This window comes from Zosterops lateralis (assembly GCF_965231275.1).
Source record: "Zosterops lateralis genome assembly, chromosome: 4".
Classification (NCBI taxonomy): domain Eukaryota; kingdom Metazoa; phylum Chordata; class Aves; order Passeriformes; family Zosteropidae; genus Zosterops; species Zosterops lateralis.
Window position 1 is genome coordinate 41,145,974 of NC_139765.1, and position 21,828 is coordinate 41,167,801.

The window sequence follows — 21,828 nt, forward strand, 5'->3', positions numbered from 1 at the left end:
AAACAGAGCACTGTAGTTACCTACTATGTCCACAGTTCCACTTAAAATACAAACAAAACCCATGTTATGGAACAACTTTTAAGAAGCCTGCCCAAAGATGTAGAGCCATTTGATACTGTAAATAATTTCAAGTAGAATTTCAAACAATGTCTATTGTTGGTGCTCATACGTTTCAGTGGCTAAATCAGTATGGAAATAGAGCTGTGCCAAGATTAGATTACATCTCCCCCTGCGCCTTGTGCCTAAACCTGTTCAGTGCTGAAAATGCAGGGCTCTGGACATGAGTAGTTATTAAAAGACTCCCTATTCTCTTCTCTGTGTATTGCAGGAAAAAAGTACAACACTATCACTGAGAAACGCCACAGAGAACTGCAGGAAATTGTAAAGAAGCAAATATCATACTCCAGAAAGGCTCTTTTGCAGATCATCAGACCAGTAAATCAGGCATGACTGACTCATAATAATGAAAAGCAAAATAATGAAACAGGACAAAGATCATGGTATGGTAAGTTCCAATGAGACCAGCATTGCCAAAGGGAGATTTTGCCCTATTAATTTATTTAAAATCTTTGAACATGTCAGCAAAATACTGGATAACAATGAATCAGTTCAATTAATTTAACTTGAGCTTTCAAAGGCACTGATCACTTTCTTCACAGGAGGTGACTAAAGAAACTAAACAGCCATGGAGATAAAGTGGCAAAATATTCTCATTGATCAAAAACTAGTGAAAAAAAGGGAAACCCGGTTGACTATAATGGTATTTTTTCATCATGGCAAAAAAAATAACAGCCATTTACTCAAGCCTTCCCATTAGGACCATTTATGTAATCCATAAGGCATTTATTAATATCCTGAGAGATCACAGCAGCTAAGGAGGCAGAGCACTGTGCGGATGACTGAAATAGTTTTGTATCAAATCCTGTCAAAACTATGAAGCCCTTTAAAGGGGTAAAGTGACACGCAGTGCAAACAAAATTCACTATTAAGAGGTTCAAGCAAGATGTTAAGGAAGAATTAAACACCTGTGCCAGTGAACAGAACTATGGATATGACCTCTGAAAAGCACTCTGAGTTTCACTTGCGCTAAGTCTAAGTACACTTCCCTATTTGAAAGTGACATCAAACCAACTTTTCAGACTCCAGAAAGAACGATATGAAATTGATATGAAAAACATTTATATGAAAAACATAGTATTATGTGCCATTGTTCAGACGCGTGTAAAGTACTGCGTACTACGGAAGACCCTAATCTGAAAATATATTTTGCAGTACTAAAAGAGCGTGGACCCCCTCAAAGCAGCACAAACAGAAAGCTCTGGGAACAATCTCTGACAGTAAGACATGTGAATCTTGTTGGCATCTATTTTAGATAGGTGAAAAACACAGATCAAAGAAGAGTATGAATAATAACCTATGACAGAAAAAGAGTAAGCCAGGGACTTCCCCCTACTCAGGTTACTACGGGAAATTCACTGAGACTAAGAATCCCAATAATAAATGTTAGTAAAACATAAGATGTTACAAATGCTGTTCCTGGGGGATTTCAAACACATCTTATTTAACAGTTTAGGGCAAAAAGTGTCTGGGCCTTCGAGGCAATTTCTTCTACAAATCCTTGTTTTCTGTCTTGCATTTCCCTTTGCTTTGTTAATTTCTTCTTTCAATAGATGAACCTTTGGATCAGGACTAATATGCGCATCTGTGTGCTTCCTACGTTTAGTATCAATTTCATTTGAGTGTTTCTTATTTACTTTCCAAGTCTGTAGATGCAGATTCAGCATAGAGTACTTCATCTATCTTCCCTGTGCAGATCATGAATATGTATGCTGCTGCTATCATAAACAGCAAGACTGTAGTAGGCAGGTGATGAACCAGAATAGAAGCCAAATGGTGTCAACATTGTGGACACCAGATGGGAACCTGGATCTACCCAGCCTATATCCTTACACTGTATAGTCTTGAATAAAAGCAAGAAAGGGTGTCAAAGGAAAACTTGCAGCTGAAACAATCCTCTCCTTCTTCCTAGCTTTATTTAACACAGCGCACTGTGTTATCTGTCTGCAGTCTTGCTGACATGAAAGTTTCCAGAAAAGGCAGTTTGAGGGGAGCAAGGGAGCAGTTCATGTCCTACAAATCCATTTCTATATTACCTACAGCAACAACATTCACAATTCCACTGTAATTCAATCCTTTCAATCCTCCCCATTCAAGAAACTTTCAGAATCCAGGTCCTCCATTTCAGGCATGGGCATTTCAATGCAGGACATGCCTCAACTGAAGGAAGCACTAGAACTTTTTAATCTGTAACAATGATGGCTTTCCCTCCAAATATCAGCTTTGAATGTAAATGTGTATGTTTGAGGTACTATTTGTATGTGCTATGCTTTGGTGTTGGGACAACAAATATGTGCAAAACCATTGTGGGCAACATGGATTAACTATGTGGGGGTTACAGATGGTGTGTAAGGGAAGGGAACTCTTCAAACAGAATAATCCAAGCATGCCTCAGCATGGTAGAATGGCCCAGAGCCTAATGGCAATTTATCACTTAGGTCACCCTGCTGAGTTTTTCTTTAGGTTTCCTTTCAAACAATTCTTTCCTTGCTTTTTTCCAACATGGTTTATGCAGCAGATTTTGTGGCCTTTTTCTCCCTCCCTTTCACTGTATTTTTCCAAATACATTTTCAATGAGCTTCCAGAAGAAAAATGTCCTCTTTTTTGACTAAAGTCAGCTGCACACTGCTCTGTGTGAATAAACTGCTCACCACATTCATTCAAAATAATAATAATCTATTAAATGAAAACTTCAATGAGAAAGAAGATAACATAAGTAGCTGTCTAAAAACAGCTATCATCTTCTACAGTTCAGTTTTGAAAGAAAATGCTGCTTATATTCTACCCCCAACCTCAGTCCTCCCTGGACATGGGCTTTGTTTGGGTTATAGCCACTGAACTGTTAATAGCTGTACAGGCACCTCCATGGGATTTGGGGACCTGGGCTTTTGTATTAAAAGCAAGAAAAGATGTGATTAACAACACATACTTGGCAGTAAAAAGAAAAAAGTTGATCCATCTTTTAGAGTCATTATTTTAGCAAACAGGTTTCCTTTCTTGAGTCTAAACTTTAAATCACAGTCTTTAACCTCCAGGAGACGATTTTTGTTCTGTGTGGTGTAATCTCACTTCCTCTCAAGTCTGTTCCACTCTGTGTGTCTAATCCTCAAGGTTTGTACTGCAATTCCCCTTCTCCCTTTGGTGCATGAGGAAGTGTCTGTTGCGAGAGCTGGTAAGAGATAGGCTGGAGTTGTGCATAGGGTGTGATTCATCACTGCCTTAATTCAGCTTTACTTCATTTGATCTTTACTTCTGCTGACTTGGTTTAGATTTTAAGACATACTTTTTAAAACCTGTGGGGAGCATTCAGGACAATGGATAATTCTCTGCTACTGTAATTTATAATGGAATAATTTTATGTGCAATAATGATAACCAACAGGTATAGAGCTATTAATGAAGTTTTCATTCACTTATGTTTACAATATGCAAACACTTCGTTAAAAACAACACTAAATTAAGTCTGTAAGAAACTCACTACTGACATTAGTGAGGTCAGGATTTCACCTTTAACCTTTGATTGATAAATGCTCCACTGAGTTCTTAGGCTGCAAGAAGGACATTAGTGTTCATGTGTTAGAAATGCTGTACTAGGTCTATTGCAGGTAGGTCTATCTACTAGGTACGAGATGCATCCTGGATAATTCCGTATGCTTAAAAAAGATCACTCTCCCTCAAGTCTTAAAAAAACTCAAGTGAACAGAAATTGGTAGGATGTAGCAGTAGTAAATTTGTCACAGGTCAATCTGCAGACTGTGTCGCTCTCCTTTCAGACAGGAGATTTTTCATTCAATAGTTCTGTTGCCAAATAGAGTCATTTGTCTAAACATCTGTGCAGCAGAAATAAGTATGTGTTGAAGAAATAAAAACAATTTACTCTGTGTACTCTTACCACTGTGCCAAAACTGTGACTGGTAAAAATCAAACCTATGCTTATTCAACAATTAAGCTTTAAGTTTTGTAATTTTTTTCCCTGAATATCTTTGGCATTTCAGTAGGTTCACTGTACAATTTGGAATCACTTTTCAGTTTATTGTGTGATATTTACCTTCTCCGAGTGTCCTCTGCAGCAAGTCATGTTTTGCTTGAAGTTTTGTGATGAGATTGCTACCTTCCAGATATTCTCTGAATTTCTGTAGAGATGCAGATGAATCTATTACTATGCGCGACATATAAATTCCAGGAACTTCTGGATATTTACTTCAGGTGCTTGGTCTGCATCACATGAATAAGGAAGCAACCAACATACCATGAAATAGAATTGCTCTGTTTCCTGCTGGTTAGCTCTTCTTTTTGCAATGCTAGGCTTACTCAAGTATGTCTCAGAGACTGTTGACTTCACAGACTCTGTTGAGCGACTGTGCTGGAAACACTCTGATACATCATAATCTTCAATGGTGACCATATCTTGTATTGTCTGCAGGGTAGCCTCTGTTGTTTTCTTAACCTGGTATTAAAAAGCAGAGTTTGCCAAATGCCAGATAAATGTATATAGGAACAGCTTAGAAGGGAAGTTCATTACTCACAGTAACTCTCTGGCACACTCCCTCAGACAAACTTATGTGTAAATGTGAAAGGTTAGGTGTGCTGTAATAGATATCTATGTAACAGGTATCCTGTCTAGTTCTCTGCTTTACCATGGTCTAACCCACAAACACAGATGTACTCTTGTGTTGGCTTTGGTGTGCACTCAAGCATTTGTTTGAAATTAGAACTGAAATATGACATAATTTGATTAAGGCCTCTAATTTGGGAGGCAAACAGAGATAACACTACTCTGGAGGGTCAGCTCTCCTGAATGTGGTCAATGAGGTATATTGAACATGTACATCCAGGCCTCTGGATCTGGCCAGATCAATGAGATCTTCCAAGAAATAAATCTGTGACCCTGTACTGTGCAGTGCTACGATGAGGGGCACAGATGTTTAGACTGTGCAGATGTTTAGACTGTTTAGATGCAGGAGTGGAATACATTGTTGACAGAGTGGGCTTGAGAAAGAAAAATTTATACCAGACTCCAAGCCCTTCCAGTGACCCATGGTGCACCACTGCTCACAGTGGAAAACCAGGCATGGATGCTGTGGACAAAGGAAGAAGTTTCACCAGCGCAATAAAGTAACTAGTAAGATTCACAAGGATGTGATTTACTTCCCAATTTTGCTTCAGATGGAGTCTCTAGTAGGGTCAATCAAATCACAGACAGTTCTACACACAACTCCAACACAGGCAAATATCCCTTCCATGCCTATCAAACATGATTTCTTCCTCTACACCCTTGCATTTCATTTCAGTGAAAGAAATAATCTTTCTCCTTCTGTCTCTGTAACCTTAAAGACTTTCTCAATGCAAGTGTTTTGAGTTTTTTTAAGACTACTGTACATGTCTCATGAACATAAATACTTTGTTCTAGACTTTCAACATACAAACTAGAGTAAAAAAGAACTGGCATCCTGAAAACTTATCAGTAAAGTACATGAAGAAATCAGATTTTCTCTAGGCTTTCCTTTAAGAACAGATTCTCATTTAAATGGAAGGACTTTAACATTGCATTAACTGTGATAAAAGTGCATTTTATTTCCACTGCCAGAGCCGGGGGAAGAGAACAGCATAGTTTTTTCCATATTTTACCAAAAAATGCATTTTATTTTGCTAGGTGAGCTGTTCCCATCACAGGCATTCATTAGTCATGTTTATAAATAGCTGTAGCTGAGAGCATAAGAGATCTTGACTCAGTTACCACAAAAGACAGCTCAAATTCCTCTGTACTACAGAAGTAGCCAGTTGAGGACTGGACACAGGGTGGTTACAGAAGACAGTAACTGTTCTCAATGGCTTTCTGTCACAAGAATTTAAAAATATGCGCTCTAACAAGTTTACACTGAAGCATCTGCAAAATATGGAACTCCGTAATGTGAATGTATGGACAAGTAAAAGACAAAGTATTTCCAAACCTCTCTAAAGCAGGTGAGGATCTAGCGTATGTGCTAGTATTTGATTTTTAAAATTAAAGCCACTTACACAGATTGGAGCCACTTCAGGGTCATTTACATGCTTTTGGCAAGGTAGAAAACACTGCACCTTCCTGAAAATTATGTTCAATGCTTAGCCCTTGTAGACACAGGTCTTACCTCCTCATTTTCAATTTTGAGTGTAGCCAATCGTGACTGTAGTTGTTGATACCTAAGCATAAGCTCTGCTTGCACAGGTTGCTGGGCAGTGACCTGGCAAACCTAACAAAGAATCAAGAAAAGGCTGTAAGATGCAAGTAATTAAGAAAAACAGTCAATAGTCTTTGGTTGTTCTTCTTAAAGCTAGGTGAACTCCTACTAAAACTATTAAAACTTAATAAAGCTGACAATAAAATGTGCCCATCTAAATTTAAAGTATTTATGTTAAAGTATTATGTTACAAGGTGTGGAAGCATGTGCTACAGCTTATGAATAAAGAGCACAGCCCTTTTGTATGTCTGCTTTTTGTTGCTTTTGTATCACGCAGAAACGCAAACCCTGGAGTTACCTTCAGAAAAAAGGATGTACATGGGTGATTTCGAATTCTGCTTTGCTACTATCTTCAGTGTAGCAGAATAGGGTACAACTGGGGTACCCAGTATGCTTGAAATCTCCAGATGATAAAATGGGGGAAGAGAAAGGGGGAAAGGCTGCATTGCAGCGTGAATAATTTGGAGTGGCTCTGTAGCTGCTCTCAAATAGCACCCACAAACTCTGTAATGAGTGATGCAGGTAGTAAAGACATAAAGTCACTGCTTACACTGGTGTTGGGCTGAGCATGGGCTGGCCAGCAAATTTACAGCAACATCATTATGAGTGATACAGAATAGAGTAACAATTAACAGTTTTTACATGAGAACTTTGAAGCAACAGACAGTGCTCCAAGTTTCGCAAAATGTTATTGCCGATCCATGGACTTTTGGGTAGATTTTATCAAACTGTTTGTAAAAGGGTTTGGTAAATTATAAATTCTCTATCCTGGTATACAGAAACAGTCACTGTGGGATACTTGTCAATGTACAGACCTCATCACCCATATGAGATTGGAACTCAAATTTCATTGGTGGACAAAAGGCAGTGGGGTACATTTCCATGAATCTCTGCTTGTCACTGCGTGGCTCCAAGCTGTCAACTGCATTTTCAATGATGTCTAATCCCTCATGTCTGGAGGTTTCAAGGTTATACTCTGCAGAAAGGTATGTTCTTAGGGCTCTGTTCAGACTAGCATGGTATCCAAGATCACAACACTAAAAAAACAACAAAGGGAAAAGAAAACAAATTTAAAAGGAGGAACCCTCCTAATATCACAATCCTGACACCATCACTAAAATTTTCTGTCCTGGAATTTTTTTTATCTTTGAAGTATTTAACACAGTATCTTGTAAATTAAAATACACTACTGGGGTCAAGACAGTAAGTATTTAGTATCCTCAATCCGTTGCAAAGATTAATGGATGGTTTTAGAAAAGAGATCAAGTGTACATGTGTGACAGTCTGCTTATCAGATACAGAAGTGCAGGCACTGCATTTATATCAAAGTCTGGGACTCCACACACAAGTGGGCTTTTCAGTATCAATATCATCTGTAAGCCCTGAATCACCCATTTAAACACACCCTAACATAACTATCATCTAAGTTAATAACAGCAGCAAAGTGAACTTCAAGCAATTCCTGCTTACCATGCCTGTGCCCAAACAAAAACCTTCGCAAATACCTTGAGCATAAGGAATCCATCTAAAATGCTTTTTGATACAACAGGAAGGGTTTAACATATTTTCCCCAATCATGAAAATGTTTTTAATGTAAACACCTTATTTCCCATGTTCATACAGAGCCAGCAATGTACATCACGTTACTAAATGCAGAAAGTAATAATTTATGTCTTTTTTTCTCTACGAAATGGAATGTAATTTAAACCTTATTGGTAAAACATAAACTCATGTTTTTTCTTGAATTTTAAACATCTTCAGTTTCATTATTCATGTTTTGTTAATATTTTAGAGAACAGCTGAATATATTTTAAAAATGTCACAGCAGTAGCATATCAACTGTTTCCCTGCATAGTACAGTAAATACCATCAGTTTCTGCTCAGTGAGCCTCCAGGTAAGGGGAGATGACACCTCAACAGTGGCACATCACTTTGCTACCAGCTGCATACAAAGCACTGCTCTTTATTCAAATGGATGAGATCTGCCACAGCCAGAGGCCAAGGCCTGGCCAGAGCAGTCAGAGCACTCTGCTCCAGGGCATCCCTCAGCCCCAGCCACTCCTCCTCCCTGCCCACCCACAGCTAAAATCATCCATCCCTGCAGGACTCACAAAGTAACTATGGAGCCGGGTAGAGGAGCAATTTGAATTCAATCCACTGCACCCTACAAGCATATATACACTGTTTATATAATTACCTCCCTCACAGCTATTACAAACCCCACAGGACTCATGGGATCACGTTCCCCCCCATTTCCTCTCACTTATTTGAAAAAGGAGAGAAATAGAGAGGGAGACAGACATACAGTTGTACACATTATACAGGAAAGAGTTTTCAACCTATTTACCATACCAAAACCTATGTGTAGAAGGGAATGAAACACTTCACTGATGAATAAAAGGGAATGAAACAACTGACACGTTGACTTAGGTGCAGTAACAACTTGTGATGAAGCTGCTCTCTGAAATCCAACTGAGAGTTGTTTTATTCAGAACAAAGCTTCCAGAAAGGCTAAGTTTTCACTCCTAGAAAGTACTCCAGGTAGCGACTGCAGATGGGACAGTGACTCTCCAAAAAAACCAGATGCTGAACCATTCAAAGAAAATGAAAAAGATGTCATGTTCAATCAAACACACATATGTTAACCTCTCTCTTTTGCATTTATAAAATGGAAGTTTGTGCTACACTTACTAAAACAGACTCAACTTTTATACTAAAGTGCATCCATATTTCAAAGAACACTAGCCTCAAAAATACTGTTTCTAAAAGGAAAAGTCTCTTGGTGTTTTTCTCTTGTTCTATGTCAAATCAGATCTCATATTTAATTCACTATCCTGGATGAAAAAGACAGACTAAAAGTCCTGATAAGAAAGTGAATTGGGACAGCTGTTTTATTTCATGTGCATTAGTTTCAGAGAGACCTCATGGAAGATTAAACTGAAAAGGAATTAGAAATAGAGGGCAATGCCAGGTCTAGCATTGCCAACTACTCGTGTTATAAAACTACAGCCTGAATTTTGGCTCTAGTGGATTAATCCGAGTATTACTAGAAAGCTTATTGATTTACAATTAGAGCTGTGTGGGTTTCTGAAGCAGCTTTTTTGCAATCTGGAATGTAAGATTCCAGCCTTTCTGCTGTGACAAAACTTCATTGTTTAACCCTTAATCTACTCAGTCACTATCATCATGATCATCTTTGGCAAGTTGAACAGATGACAACTTAACAAGGCAACAAATAGGGCCTCTCAGACAAGAAGAGCATTTTTCAATTGAAGCAGAGTATCCTGCCAGGCTGAGGCATTTTCTTGCAATGCCAATGCCAGCAGAGAAAACAAAAATTAAACACAGATCCTGAACAAATGCCTTATCACTAGTGTTCTTTTGAATGATTAAAAACATCTGAATTTGAAATTTTGCTTCAATCACTTACGTAAAAATAGAATTTGTATGAAGGAAGTTATTTTTTTCATAACAAAAATACACACTCAGACATCACAACTCTTACTTCTATCAGGCCATAGCCCACTTTCCCCAAAATCTGGAGACACAGATCATAACTGGGAAGCAGCTCTGCCATAGAATCTTGGCTACTGAGAAAGAAAAGTACTGTTTTAATCTGCTGGAAAGATGGTTTAGAAAAAAGAGTTGTCTATGCACACACACATGCACATGTATTTCCGTGAGTTTTGGGAAAAAATCTGTAGATTTGTGGAAAGAATTCTACAGTTCAAGTGAGTGACCAGACTGTTAGCCAAAATAAATACGAGTCTTAGAGGTTCACGAGTCAGCAGAGTGAGGGTCCAGCCAGGCTGGTTGTCTGCCTACAGATCTGCTCCCTATCTATGGGCTAGAGAGATCACATGTCACTTGGTGCAGTAAGACATCAGGATAAAAAAACCCAGAATGAAGTCAGAGACTATGAGTTTGTTTGCATTTCTAGATTCATAAAGAGTTTTGGTTGGACAAAGTGAAGGGGGATGAGGGATGCATTTGGGATATGTGAAAAATTAATTTTGTAATTTGCATTTTATTCTTATTTGAAATTAAATCTGAAGCAGTCTCAAGAGCATTTACTGCCTTTATTGTACCCCAGAGTATATTTAGACTTGAATAAAACAAACTGCAGTGCTTAGCACAGAGCTTCAACCAAACCAAGCTGCTCTTATTTAATTCAATTTTGTTTCAGGAATAGTAATAAAATTCTAATGTCAATGGAGAGAGGAATTAATAAAAAAAGCCTTAATCTCTGAGTAAGTCACTTTCTAAGTATTCTGTTACACAGACATCCACATTCAAATCAAAGGAATCTAAGGGTACATACCATATTTATGAGGACTTATGTAATAAAGATTGGGAGCTACACACACTTTACCCTAGTTTTAAACTTGGCCTTATGAATGATTAATAAAGAACCTTTACAGAATAAATTAAGTTCACAAAAGCTAAATGTTCCTTAACTTTTTAATGATCCAAAGCATGCATACTACAATTAGAGATTTGGAAACGCCACTTTAAGAAAGACCAACACTAGCATTAGTGTTTTAGTATATTACACATTACAGTACAATACACATTACAATATTTAGTACAATACACATTAGTATTTTATTTATTTCAGTGGCAGAACTACAGTAAAATTGTTTTGATCACTATTTTCTAATATTTATCTTCAGATCATAAAAATGTACGGTAAGTCTGAAAAATGGTCCTTACCTTCCTCTTATACTGAGACAAATTTAATGAATGGAAACGAGTAAAAGTATGTGCAATATGGACAGATGCTGGCACTAACAGTAAGATTAGCAGCAGTGTATAGTCTGTTGTTCCTCTGAAACTCAAAATCTTAAAAAAATTCTACATACTAGGTAAAGCTTATTTAATTCAGCTAATCTTTACTGGTTTTTTACACACACAAATAAAGAAAATGACTAATTCTGTCCTGCACTTGAACTAGATCCCACTCTAGTCAGCAGAGAAGAAATATTTAACAGAAAATTCAAATTCCTCTAGTACAATATGCAGAGGACAGAAATACACTATGCATATCAAATCCTGTTTATCTCTCTGCTTCTTTGCAAATGTTGGTCTCATCCCTCAGCTCACTAAATGCATTAAATCATCCAGCTAAGACTCCAGCAATATTTTTATATTGCTTTTATCACAAGAGCTTAAAATGAGCAACACATCAAAATTCTAAGTCAGAAGCCCTGAGCTCTGTTAATGAAATGACAGAGTTGAACAGTTCAGACTGAGTTCAGAACAGTAATTTAGGATTTTCCATATAAGCCTCATATATGGAAAATGCAGTGGAATCCAAATGAAAAATAGGGTTTTTTTGGGGTGTTTGTTTTTTGTTTTGTAAAACTTAGTAGTTCTACTATCCTCCTCAACCTTATTTAAAAAAAACCCTTATGGAGCAGTTTACTATATTATTGCATGTATTTATCCCATTTTCATTAGACATATTTTTCACTAACATAGGAAAACATTCAATTTCACTTATGGGCAACACCAACAGCTTGAGGAGATCTAAATTCTTCCATGTTAACTGGAATTCTGACACAGAGGAGAGGTAATACCCTTCTGTACAGGCAATGAGAGAGATTTCAGGGAAGCACAGAAGTCAGGCAAGCAGAGCGGGACAAAATAGAGAGGGCAAAGAATGAAATTGCCACCACTGCTCTGAAAACTCCAAATTGTACCACGGCATTAACAGATTTACAGAATGAGGCAGTCTGTACTGTTGCAACATATGGCCACTGGGAAGCATGTCTCACATTCCAATGATATAAATCCAAAACCTTGCCAAGATGCTTGCATTTACAAAAAAGAGTTTCCTTTGTCAAGTGGCAAACACTCTGTCTAAATACCAATGCTTTCACAGCATATTCTGATTAAATACAAATGTCTGAAAGACACTTCATTTAAACAAGCTCACAACTGGATTACATTAGCTCTGAAGCAAATTCTGGTTGTACATGTTTACAGCCAACTCTTACAAAATAGTGATGCAAAGGGCAGCTAAACTTTCCATTTAAATTCCTTAGGGAAGGGTAATTTCTCAAGCCATTTTGCCAAAAGAATGTTATTGTGTACATTGGTCCATGCCTTTTAAAAGGACACATAGAATAGATACAGTTTTTCTGCATTACTACATATTGTAGAATGTATATTTTTATTAAAGACTAGCAGTTAGGAAACTCTAGTCTTCATGGTTGTGTAAATACCTTTATATATACTAACTCCAATGAGTGTTGGCTCTGTGTGTGTATGGACAGAAAGTTTCACTTCTCCCCTCACAATTCTTTGTAAAGCTCTGGGATTGTGGTTCCTCCTCTCAGTTTTCACTGCTACAGAAACCTCTGTGGACATCACTGAAGTGGGTAAGAATCAGATGCATTTTCCAACCTGATAAAGTTCTGACCAAGTAGAAACACACACTGGAGACATTCTCTGATAAATGTGAACTCTGAATGGGAAGGCAGGAGAGGGGACAAAATGAGCATCTATCCAGCTCCTGAAGGGGTGAGGGTGCTGGAAACAAAAAGAAAGGGACCCTTCCTTCCTTCCAGAATCCAAGAATAATTCCTCCTAAAGTTCACATGTATGAGACATGTCCTTACTCCTGACCAAAAATCTGTCATCCTTTAAGCAGCAGCAGGAAAATCATCTGTTAGGTAGGGTCAACTATTCACTTGGGGGCTACCCCAGCAGGTACACGGCTTGTCCTTTGTTTTCTGCCCTAATCATTCACCTATAGGTTCTGGTAAATGCTTTCATTGCCTGGGCAGCCTAGATGGGTGGAGCAGGTTGTGCAAGTGGATGGATATAGATTAGACAAGGACAGACCACAGAATAAATCAGAAGAGATCGGGAGTAAACATGCAGTAGCAACTAGGAAAGGAATAAAAGAGATGTTGAAATAGGGACAGGAAAAAATACTGAAAACACAAAAGGATTCACTGTCATCCTTTATAGGAAAGCAAGAAAGAAATGAAGCAAAACCATTTAAAAGGGCAAAGTTATAACAAAATCAGGCAAGATTTTATAAATTATAGAAAAACTAGAAATGACGAAGAAAACTGACTATCAGTATTTAGATGACATATAACAAAACATGTATATGTAGCTATTTTGAGCCATTAATCTCAAGAAGGCATTTTCCCCTTTCTCTGAGAAGCTTTGCTTCTCCAGTCAGTAGAAATGAGACACTTCTTGTCAAATTCGGTATTAATTTATTCTATATGAGAAACCAGAGCTGTATATGAATGTTGCTTATGTAGTAAATAACATACATTACTGCTGCAGTAGCAAGCATATTCAAATACCTAGAATTTCAAATGGGCCAGAGGCAGACCCACTAAGCTATTTAACCCTGCATTGCTAGTGAATGAATGTTCTGGGGCTTGAGCTTGCTATCTCTGTATTTTCTCTTTCACATAGAAAGCCAGCTTACAAAGAGAGTGGGACGTGGTAAAGGGTACAGGATGCTCCCTCACATCACGTCAAAATGTCAGTAATACAGGAGACTAAATGCTGGTACAAGTCAACATTAGTGTATAACCTCATTCTTCTGGGATGTTCTCATACAAACAACTTACTGAAAATAAGTAACAAGTGTCTTGACAGTATAGAGTACAGGATTGTGTCTGTTCTTCAAACTGCATGAAGTAAGAGTAAGAAGCCACTGTATGTATGATTCCATGACTAAACAAATAAAACTGAAGAATTTTGAAAACATGGGAAAAATTGCTTCTTTTGAATTAAATACCATTAAATGACCACTTAAGAAGTTTATCTTGTAAAAAATATTTAGATCCCAAAGATGGTACATAATGGAAATGTTGTGTTTTCTATTGACACATGGGGAGCAAACACAATGTTCAAACTTTAAGGGAATGGGTTCAGCATCTTACTGGCACTTTATATTGTGGAAATAAGTGAAAAACTTCCGATTGTATGGTGCAAGATTATAAATAGCAAGTGCATTGTAGGCAATCCATATGACTAATATAGTCCCTTTAAAACTGAAAAAAGTATTATTCCTGAACAGAATAAACATAAATACAGATGTGCCAATACTTACATCAATTAAATCCGAAAGGTCATGAATATAATACTTGAAAACAGAAGCATTCGTTGCTTCAAGGGTGAGCAGGTATTCATTACGGGCCTTAATAGATTTCAGCTTGTTTTCAGAATATTTTGCTTGACGCTAGGAAAGACATTGCATGTTAATGTATTTTAATTACTTCATTTTTGGTATGCAGCAGAAATGGTAACAATTCAAGCACACATTCCTAGTAACAAGGAAGAACCTTAATTTCCAGCCTGTTATACACACAACAAATACAATACAAAGTGAAAACTTAGTATTTTGTTTCAAATGTGAAAAACTTTATAATAATAAATATATTGGGAATAAAGCATTCCCCTCTCTGAACTGAAATTATGTCAAGTTATCTATAATGCACTGCTAGTTTATTATGTGTACCTTGCTAAATTTTATTTCCCAGTTGGATTTCTCTGTCTAATATCATGCCAAAGAATGTCAGAAATGCATTGAATTTATTTCAAATAAAGCTAAATAAAAGGACTATTTACTTTTTCCTTCATTTTTTCAATCTTTTTCACAGAGCTCCGTCTTTGGTGCCTTTCTTCTAGTCGAATATGAAAAACAGGGTCTCCTGACCTCCCAATCTGTTTTTCTTCTTGCTTCTCTGCCTCCTTCAGTTTGCTTTCTGCACTGATGCTCTCTGCATGATACATGTGGTATGTTTTCATGACCTGCAAAAGGCAAGAGTCAAAGGAGTCTTAGAGAAAACGAAAATATAAAGGTATCTGCAGAAAAATCACAGGGTCTTTAAGCAAAATGTTGACTTATAAACATGGATCTTCGGTAAGTTTCTTTGCCAGTGGATATTGAGGACTTTTGGTTGCATTTTTCTTTTTTGATATATTTAACAGTATTCCATATAGGGATTTTTTTTCTTTCATTTCTCTGACAGGAAAGAGCAAAAGACATTCTTATTAAATTTCAGTATTCTTGTCTTCAAGTGAAAATCTAAAATAATTAACAGCAAAACTAAATCTGTATCATTACCAAATCTATATAACTATCTTCTGGGCTAAGTAACAGCTTGGCTGTGGACATCGAATGTTTGAAAGCAGAAGGATCACTTCAGCACTGAGGAAAGGGGAAGGAAGGAGAGGGAATGGGAAGTTACGGCCTGGGAGCAAATCCACAGATTGCTGGATGGCTGTCCATAGCCTGGAAAGAAGTGTCTGCCCACTGCACAGCCAGCGGACTGGGCTCAATGTAAAACCAGATGAGAAGTGAAGAAAGGGCTGCCTGATGCGTAAGTTGGGAAAATGTTTTCCCCATAGACCCAAAGGCATCTTTCCTCTTCACAGGTGATGGGTCTGCAGATGAGAGAGCTTGGGTTGCCAGTATGCAAATACATGCTTGCACATGCCATAAGGAGGAAAAAGGACTGGTTTAGTCCAGTCCTCCTCCCTTTCTTCTTCAAGCAAGAAAAACCTCAGCCTGAATGCCTTGTAGTGGACAGCAATCAATCACAAACCCCTTACCTCTGCTGGGTAGAGCTATTTCTGCCCATTTGCACCAAAGGAAGCATCTTTCTGCCTTCCCCAGTCTTTTCTTGTTGTTGTTTGTTTCTTTGTGCTGTTTTTGTAAGTTTAGAGCACTGAACAAGGAGGAAGGCATCCTCAGGCAGCCAGAGGCCTCCTGTCCTCTTCTAAAGGGTGCCAGAGCTCTCACCAGCAGATATTATCTTTGGGTGGAAGCCATGCAAATTATTCACATCTGGAAGGGCCCACAGGCAGGGACCAGCTGCGTGAGTGACCCATGGAGACAGACAGTTGTGGGAAGCTGCCTTGAAATGCCCCTTGGGAGAGTGTACTTTTTGTAACTGAGTAGTTAGGCCAGCATAAGGAGCACCCATAGAGTTACAAAATAGCAACACTACAGCTAGATATTGCAAATTCACTACAGCACATCTTAGCATGGATCCACACAAACCAACTGCATGCCATCCCAGTGGGTGGCTGAACTGACACTAATTTCAAGTCCTGTGCAACAGAAAGATGGACACTTTCAGAGAGATGCAATTTTGCATAACAATGTATAACAATGTTATACACCATAACTGTGTATGCCACTACTTAAGATTGATGCCACTAGTATCAAAAATATGAGGCAACAGGCAACTCTTCATCAGCTTCCTGTAGTAAGGTAAAACAGTTGGAGACAAGCACTAAAAAGTGGCCCTGTTTTTATTTTAAGAAGCATATGCTTACAGCTTTGTGGTGAAAAACACCAAAGGGCCTGGAGCAGGACTTTGTGTTATTGCTGCTGCTCCTCTATAGCACATTGTGCTCCACGGCCTGAGCAGAGTGCAGAGCCCCCTGCTCAAACACTGCCTACACCCGCTGGGAACAGCTGCTGCCTCACCAGTTCACATCTGCATGGATGAGGAAGAAAAATTCCTCAGAGACAGACAAAGTTGGGTTAGGAAGAGAAGGCAAGCCCACAGGGCTGAGGTATATACAAGGTTCCCAGTTTAACCAAATAGCATGTTCAGTCTCCTATATCCTGCACTGCTCCAAAAGCACTCTTAAAGTTGTCAATAATCAGTACCCAAGGAGCTTAACTCATACAGCCACATGGAAACAAAGGAATTACTGCAAAGAGAAGAAATGGACTTTTGAAATAAATGGTTTATATAATAAAACAGTGAAGCATAGAAAGTGATATGGCTCTTATTAAAAGTGATAGGGAAAGGAAATTAAAAGCAAGGTTGTGCCCTTTTCTTTTGGCCTTTCTATTAAAATCTTTTAAGTATTTCTTTACATGAGGCTAGAGGCATTTGCTTTTATTTTTTATCTTTTGTTCTGTGTTATCTCTAGACTTTTTCACTGGTGGGACAAGACTAACTCATGTGTCTTAACAGCTAGAAAGGTTACTTTCTTTTTTACTCTGACTGCAGAGCGAACTATAGGCCTTGATGGAATCAACCCAAGGATTCTCCAAGAGCTGGCTGACGACATCACAAAACCTCTCCATTTCTGAGCAGTCTTGGGAATTGGCAAAGTCCAGGCTGACTGGGAGTTGGCAAATGTTGCAACAGTTTTCAAGAAGTGCAAGAAGCAGGACCCTGGAAACTACAGGTCTGTCAATCTCACTTCAGTGCCTGGTAAAGCTATGAAGATTATTCTGGGAGGTATTGAATAACACCTGAAAGACAGCACAGCCACTGGTCACAGCCAGGACAGCTTCATGAGAGGGAAGTCCTGCTTATCAAACTTGATTTCCTTTTATGGCAATGTAACCCATCTAGTTGACTAAGGAAGCCAGTTGATATGATCTTGGATTTCGGTAGATCTTTCAATACTGTCTCTCAGAGTATCCTTCTGGATAAAATGTCCAGCACACAGCTGGATAAACACATCATGAGACAGGTGAGCAACTGGCCCATTGGTTGGGCACAGCTGTAATGAATGGAGTGACATCAGACTGGTGACCTGTCACTAGTGGGGTTCTGCAGGGCTGTCTTAGGTCCTGTAGTCTCCAACATCTTCATTAATGACTTGGATGCATGACTAGACTAAACAAGTTCAGGGGTGATACAAAACTGGGAGCTGCTGACTCCCTTCAAAGCAGGGAGGCCCTGTAGAGAGACCTTGACCAATTAAGAGAACTCGGCAATCACCAACCTCCTGAAGTCCATCAAAGGAAAGGTATTGGGACTCTGCACCTGGGATGGGGCAACCCTGGACGAATGGACAGACTGGGGAATGGGAGGCTGGAGGGCAGTGCCATGGAAAAGGACCTGGGGGTCCTGGTCAAGGGAAAGTTGAATAAGTCAGCAGTGCCCTGGCAGCCAGGAGGGCTACCCAAGACCTGGGGTGCATCAGGCACAGCATCACCAGCTGAGCAAGGGAGGGGACAGCCTCACAAAATTGCAGTTTTGGGAGCCAGAATAGAAGAGGAATATAAAGCTAATGGAGAGTGCCCAAAAGAGGGCAACAAAGATGGTGAAGGGCCTTGAGAGGAAGCTGGATGAGGAGTGCCTGAAGTCACTTGGTCTGTTCAGCCTGGAGAACAGAAGACTGAAGGGAAACTTCATTGCAGTCTGCAACTTCCTCATGAGGAGCAGACACTGATTCCTTCTCTGTGGTGACCAGTGACAGGTCCCGAGGAAATGGCCTGAAGCTGTCAGGGGAAGTTTAAGTTGGATATTAGAAAAAAGTTCTTCACCCTGAGGGTGGCTGAGCACTGGAAGAGACTCCCCAGAGAAGTGGTCACAGCACCAAGCCCTGCCTGTATTCAAGAACTGTTTGGACAACACTCTTGGGCACATGACATCACTCTTGGAGATGGTCTTATGCAGGGCCAGGAGCTGGATTCCATGACCCTTGTGGGCCCACTCCAATTCAGCATATTTGGTGATTCTGTATCAAATATAACTCAAAGTTTTCTAATTGCATCTCAAAGTGCCTAAGTGGTGAAACAAGGATTTGTTCTGCTTGCCAAAAGCAGTGAGCACTGAAGTTTTTAAGCAGACTAGCAGACTAGGCATAAATGTCCTTCTGCAGTGGCAGACACTTTAGCTTGCCTCGTCAGAAGAGGGACTTCTTGAAGGAGTACAAGTGTATGTCTGTTCTCACCAATGTCTCCACACTGACTCCACTAGCTTCACATCACCACGGAGTACTTCTTCCTCTTACTGCTTGCTTACAGCACATGCTACCAAATCCAGAGTGTCTCACCCTACACTGACTGAAAGGCAAGTTTTCTGGGAGAACTACATGGAACTCATAGCCTTCATGGGGAACCAAGACATCTACCTGAAATCCATGTTCACACAACAAACTCTGCACAAGTTCTTGGTACAAATGGTTTCCCAAATAACTAAAATTTAAAAAGAAACTCTCTCTGTATTCACAGGGCTGGACATCAGTTAGAGTCAGTCCTACCCAAGCCCCACTGGCTTAGGAATCAATACAGACTCTGTAAAGAGCAGTGATCAGCCTATGCTCATTGACTCCTGTCCAGTTTGTTATGTTGGTAGCACTGCTTATCTCACGCACTAGTGACATCATTATTTTGCAAGCCTTTGGGGAGAACTTTTTCATGATTTTGCTCTCAGCCTTTTTCATGATGTGCCAATGCTTTTTTAAGGGCTGATATTGCAGAAGCTGAACTTAATTTGAGAAAGCACTAGAGAGACACATATGGAAAAATAAATGGGAACAAGCTATGGAATTGGTTTCCAAGTATTTCAGTGCATACTTCCTCAACAAATTACCTTAGAATTTGCAGTTATGTTGCATATATGATTCTTTCCTGTAACACTATGTCATCTTTTTGCCTTGGAGTTTTTAAGACTGTTAGACATTGTTAAAAACAGCAATAGGCTTTCCTAAATAGACTCATTGTATGAAAAGTTCTGAGATATGTGCGCCTCTGATCTGTGAACATGCAACCGATTCACAGATCTGTTATTCAAACTATGAATAATCTCATGAAACAAGAATGGTTCTCAAATGTCCACCAAACTGTTGAACTGACAGACCCTCCTGTGAGAGTATCCATCACTGAACTTTCGTTAGTCTCCAAAGTGCTTATCGATCAGCCATCAAGTATGCACTGAAGAAAGAGAGCAAAGTTGTAATTTTGCAGATGCTGAACTGTCATCGTGACCTTTGTCGCATTTTTCCACTGTAGTGAACTAGCATTGCTAAATGCATACTAGTACTTTTCTAAAATTAAATACTGAGTTTATCTCCTATTAATTTAACAGGGTTATTCTGCTGGTCTAGTGATGTAAAATATATATTTCTGTCAGATGACTGTGTCAGACTACAAGCAGATGAAAAAGATTATGCTACCCTAACTATGTACTCTCACATTTGTAGGTGACAGACTGTTCACTTAGTAGTATAAACATCTCAATTTGTGTGCCAAAGTTTCAGCATCATTCGAAAAAGCTCAGCAAATAGGCTTAAGGCAGAAGATAGTATTTATCACAAGGAATGGCACACTAGTCATCCTTAGATAATAATTTTATTTAATCCCACAGTTGTTATCTAGGCAAATCCATCAACAAGACAGTAATTAGTGCTACAGACTAAAAGTGAAGAATGTTCCCACAGCATGGGATGGGCTTTCCTTCTCTACACATATACTTCTTTTCTAGAAAACTCAAACCAAGGCAAGACTGAAAGCTACGGAGCTAAAATATATTGAAATTACTGTGTTAACATGTATTTTATTTTTATAATAAAACTACACAATTAAGAGCTTTTTCAGTGTTTCTCGGGAAATGGGAATTTCCTGGAACAGTAGCTCATCGCCGTTGCATTTATCATGTTTGAATTGTTTTAGAATTGTCTCTGCTAAGCTGTGAGTTCTTCTCAGAAGGTGGAGTTGCAAGGTTTCATTAAACTGGGTTAGTTAGTGCTTTGCACAAGAAATAAGTAAAATCTTATACCAATTTTACCACACCAGTGGCCTCTAGCAGTTAAGCAGGCTCAGTATGAGCTGTTGTCAGCATCCTGTTCACTCACTCCAAGCCGAACTTGGATGTGGTTTTAGGAATTGTTACTTATATATTACTATCAATACAGGATTACTGATTTTAACTTCTCAGATCTCTGATGTGCCACAGTAAACTGAACTTAACTTTTTAAAGAGAATTCAGATTCTGTGTTATTTCAGCAAAGAAAAAAAAAGAAAATCTGGAAGCAACTACCTTGAGAAACTAAAGAGCCAAGATTTTAAAGATGAAGATAAATCAATGGAAAATGCAAGTGGCACAACAGCCCTGTCTTTTTTAACATCCAAGTTGCTTTGGACTGTCTCTACTTTTTCATTTTTCTGAGAGCTTTATATTTGCATTGCTTGTGAAATGTGTGATGCCAGTAGGATTAATTTGGAAAGCCAAGTGGGAGACATGAAGATTCACTTTTATGATGTGCATCACTTTTCTCCATCATTTGCCCTCACAGCCTTATTACTGGAACAGCTCTGTATTTTTAGCAAACTTGTGACCTTCCTGACGTCTTTAGAGGACATTTATGAATATGTCCTGACCCCTAAATAAGTCCAGTGAAGACCTCTCTCCAATACAAGACAAGAGTCTGCCTATTTTCTGTTTCCTGTCATTCCCCATCACTCAGATACTATTGCTATACACCAGTACTTGATCTGACAAGGCAAGGTATTTTAGCTTCCCAGAGAAACAGAAGAAGAGTTTGACTGGGGAGTTTTCTCTGTTGCAAAGATGATTTATTGCAAAGTCAATAACCTGCTGTCTCTTGAAGTCAATGTGTAAGAAGATTTCTAAATCATTCAGTTTCCAAAAAAATACAACGAAACATCTTCCAAGCTTTCAGTTTGACCAACTTTTCTCCCTGTAAATGCCAGGAAAAACTATTATCTGTGACCCCACACAACTAACTGAGCTCCC

At 38.8% G+C, this 21,828-nt stretch overlaps 1 protein-coding gene across 3 annotated transcripts in view; it reads right to left on the reverse strand.

Annotated features, from left to right (window-relative positions):
- SRGAP1 (SLIT-ROBO Rho GTPase activating protein 1) overlaps window positions 1-21,828 on the reverse strand; it is a 145,121-nt gene that overhangs the window by 35,019 nt on the left and 88,274 nt on the right. For all 3 annotated transcript variants that reach the window (XM_083859828.1, XM_083859830.1, XM_083859829.1), the window contains 6 exons: window positions 14,939-15,121; window positions 14,421-14,549; window positions 7,150-7,371; window positions 6,245-6,346; window positions 4,366-4,563; window positions 4,165-4,249 (listed from right to left, as the gene is read on the reverse strand). In XM_083859828.1, the coding sequence (XP_083715954.1) occupies window positions 4,165-4,249; window positions 4,366-4,563; window positions 6,245-6,346; window positions 7,150-7,371; window positions 14,421-14,549; window positions 14,939-15,121 (919 nt within the window). The remainder of the gene's footprint in view (window positions 1-4,164; window positions 4,250-4,365; window positions 4,564-6,244; window positions 6,347-7,149; window positions 7,372-14,420; window positions 14,550-14,938; window positions 15,122-21,828) is intronic.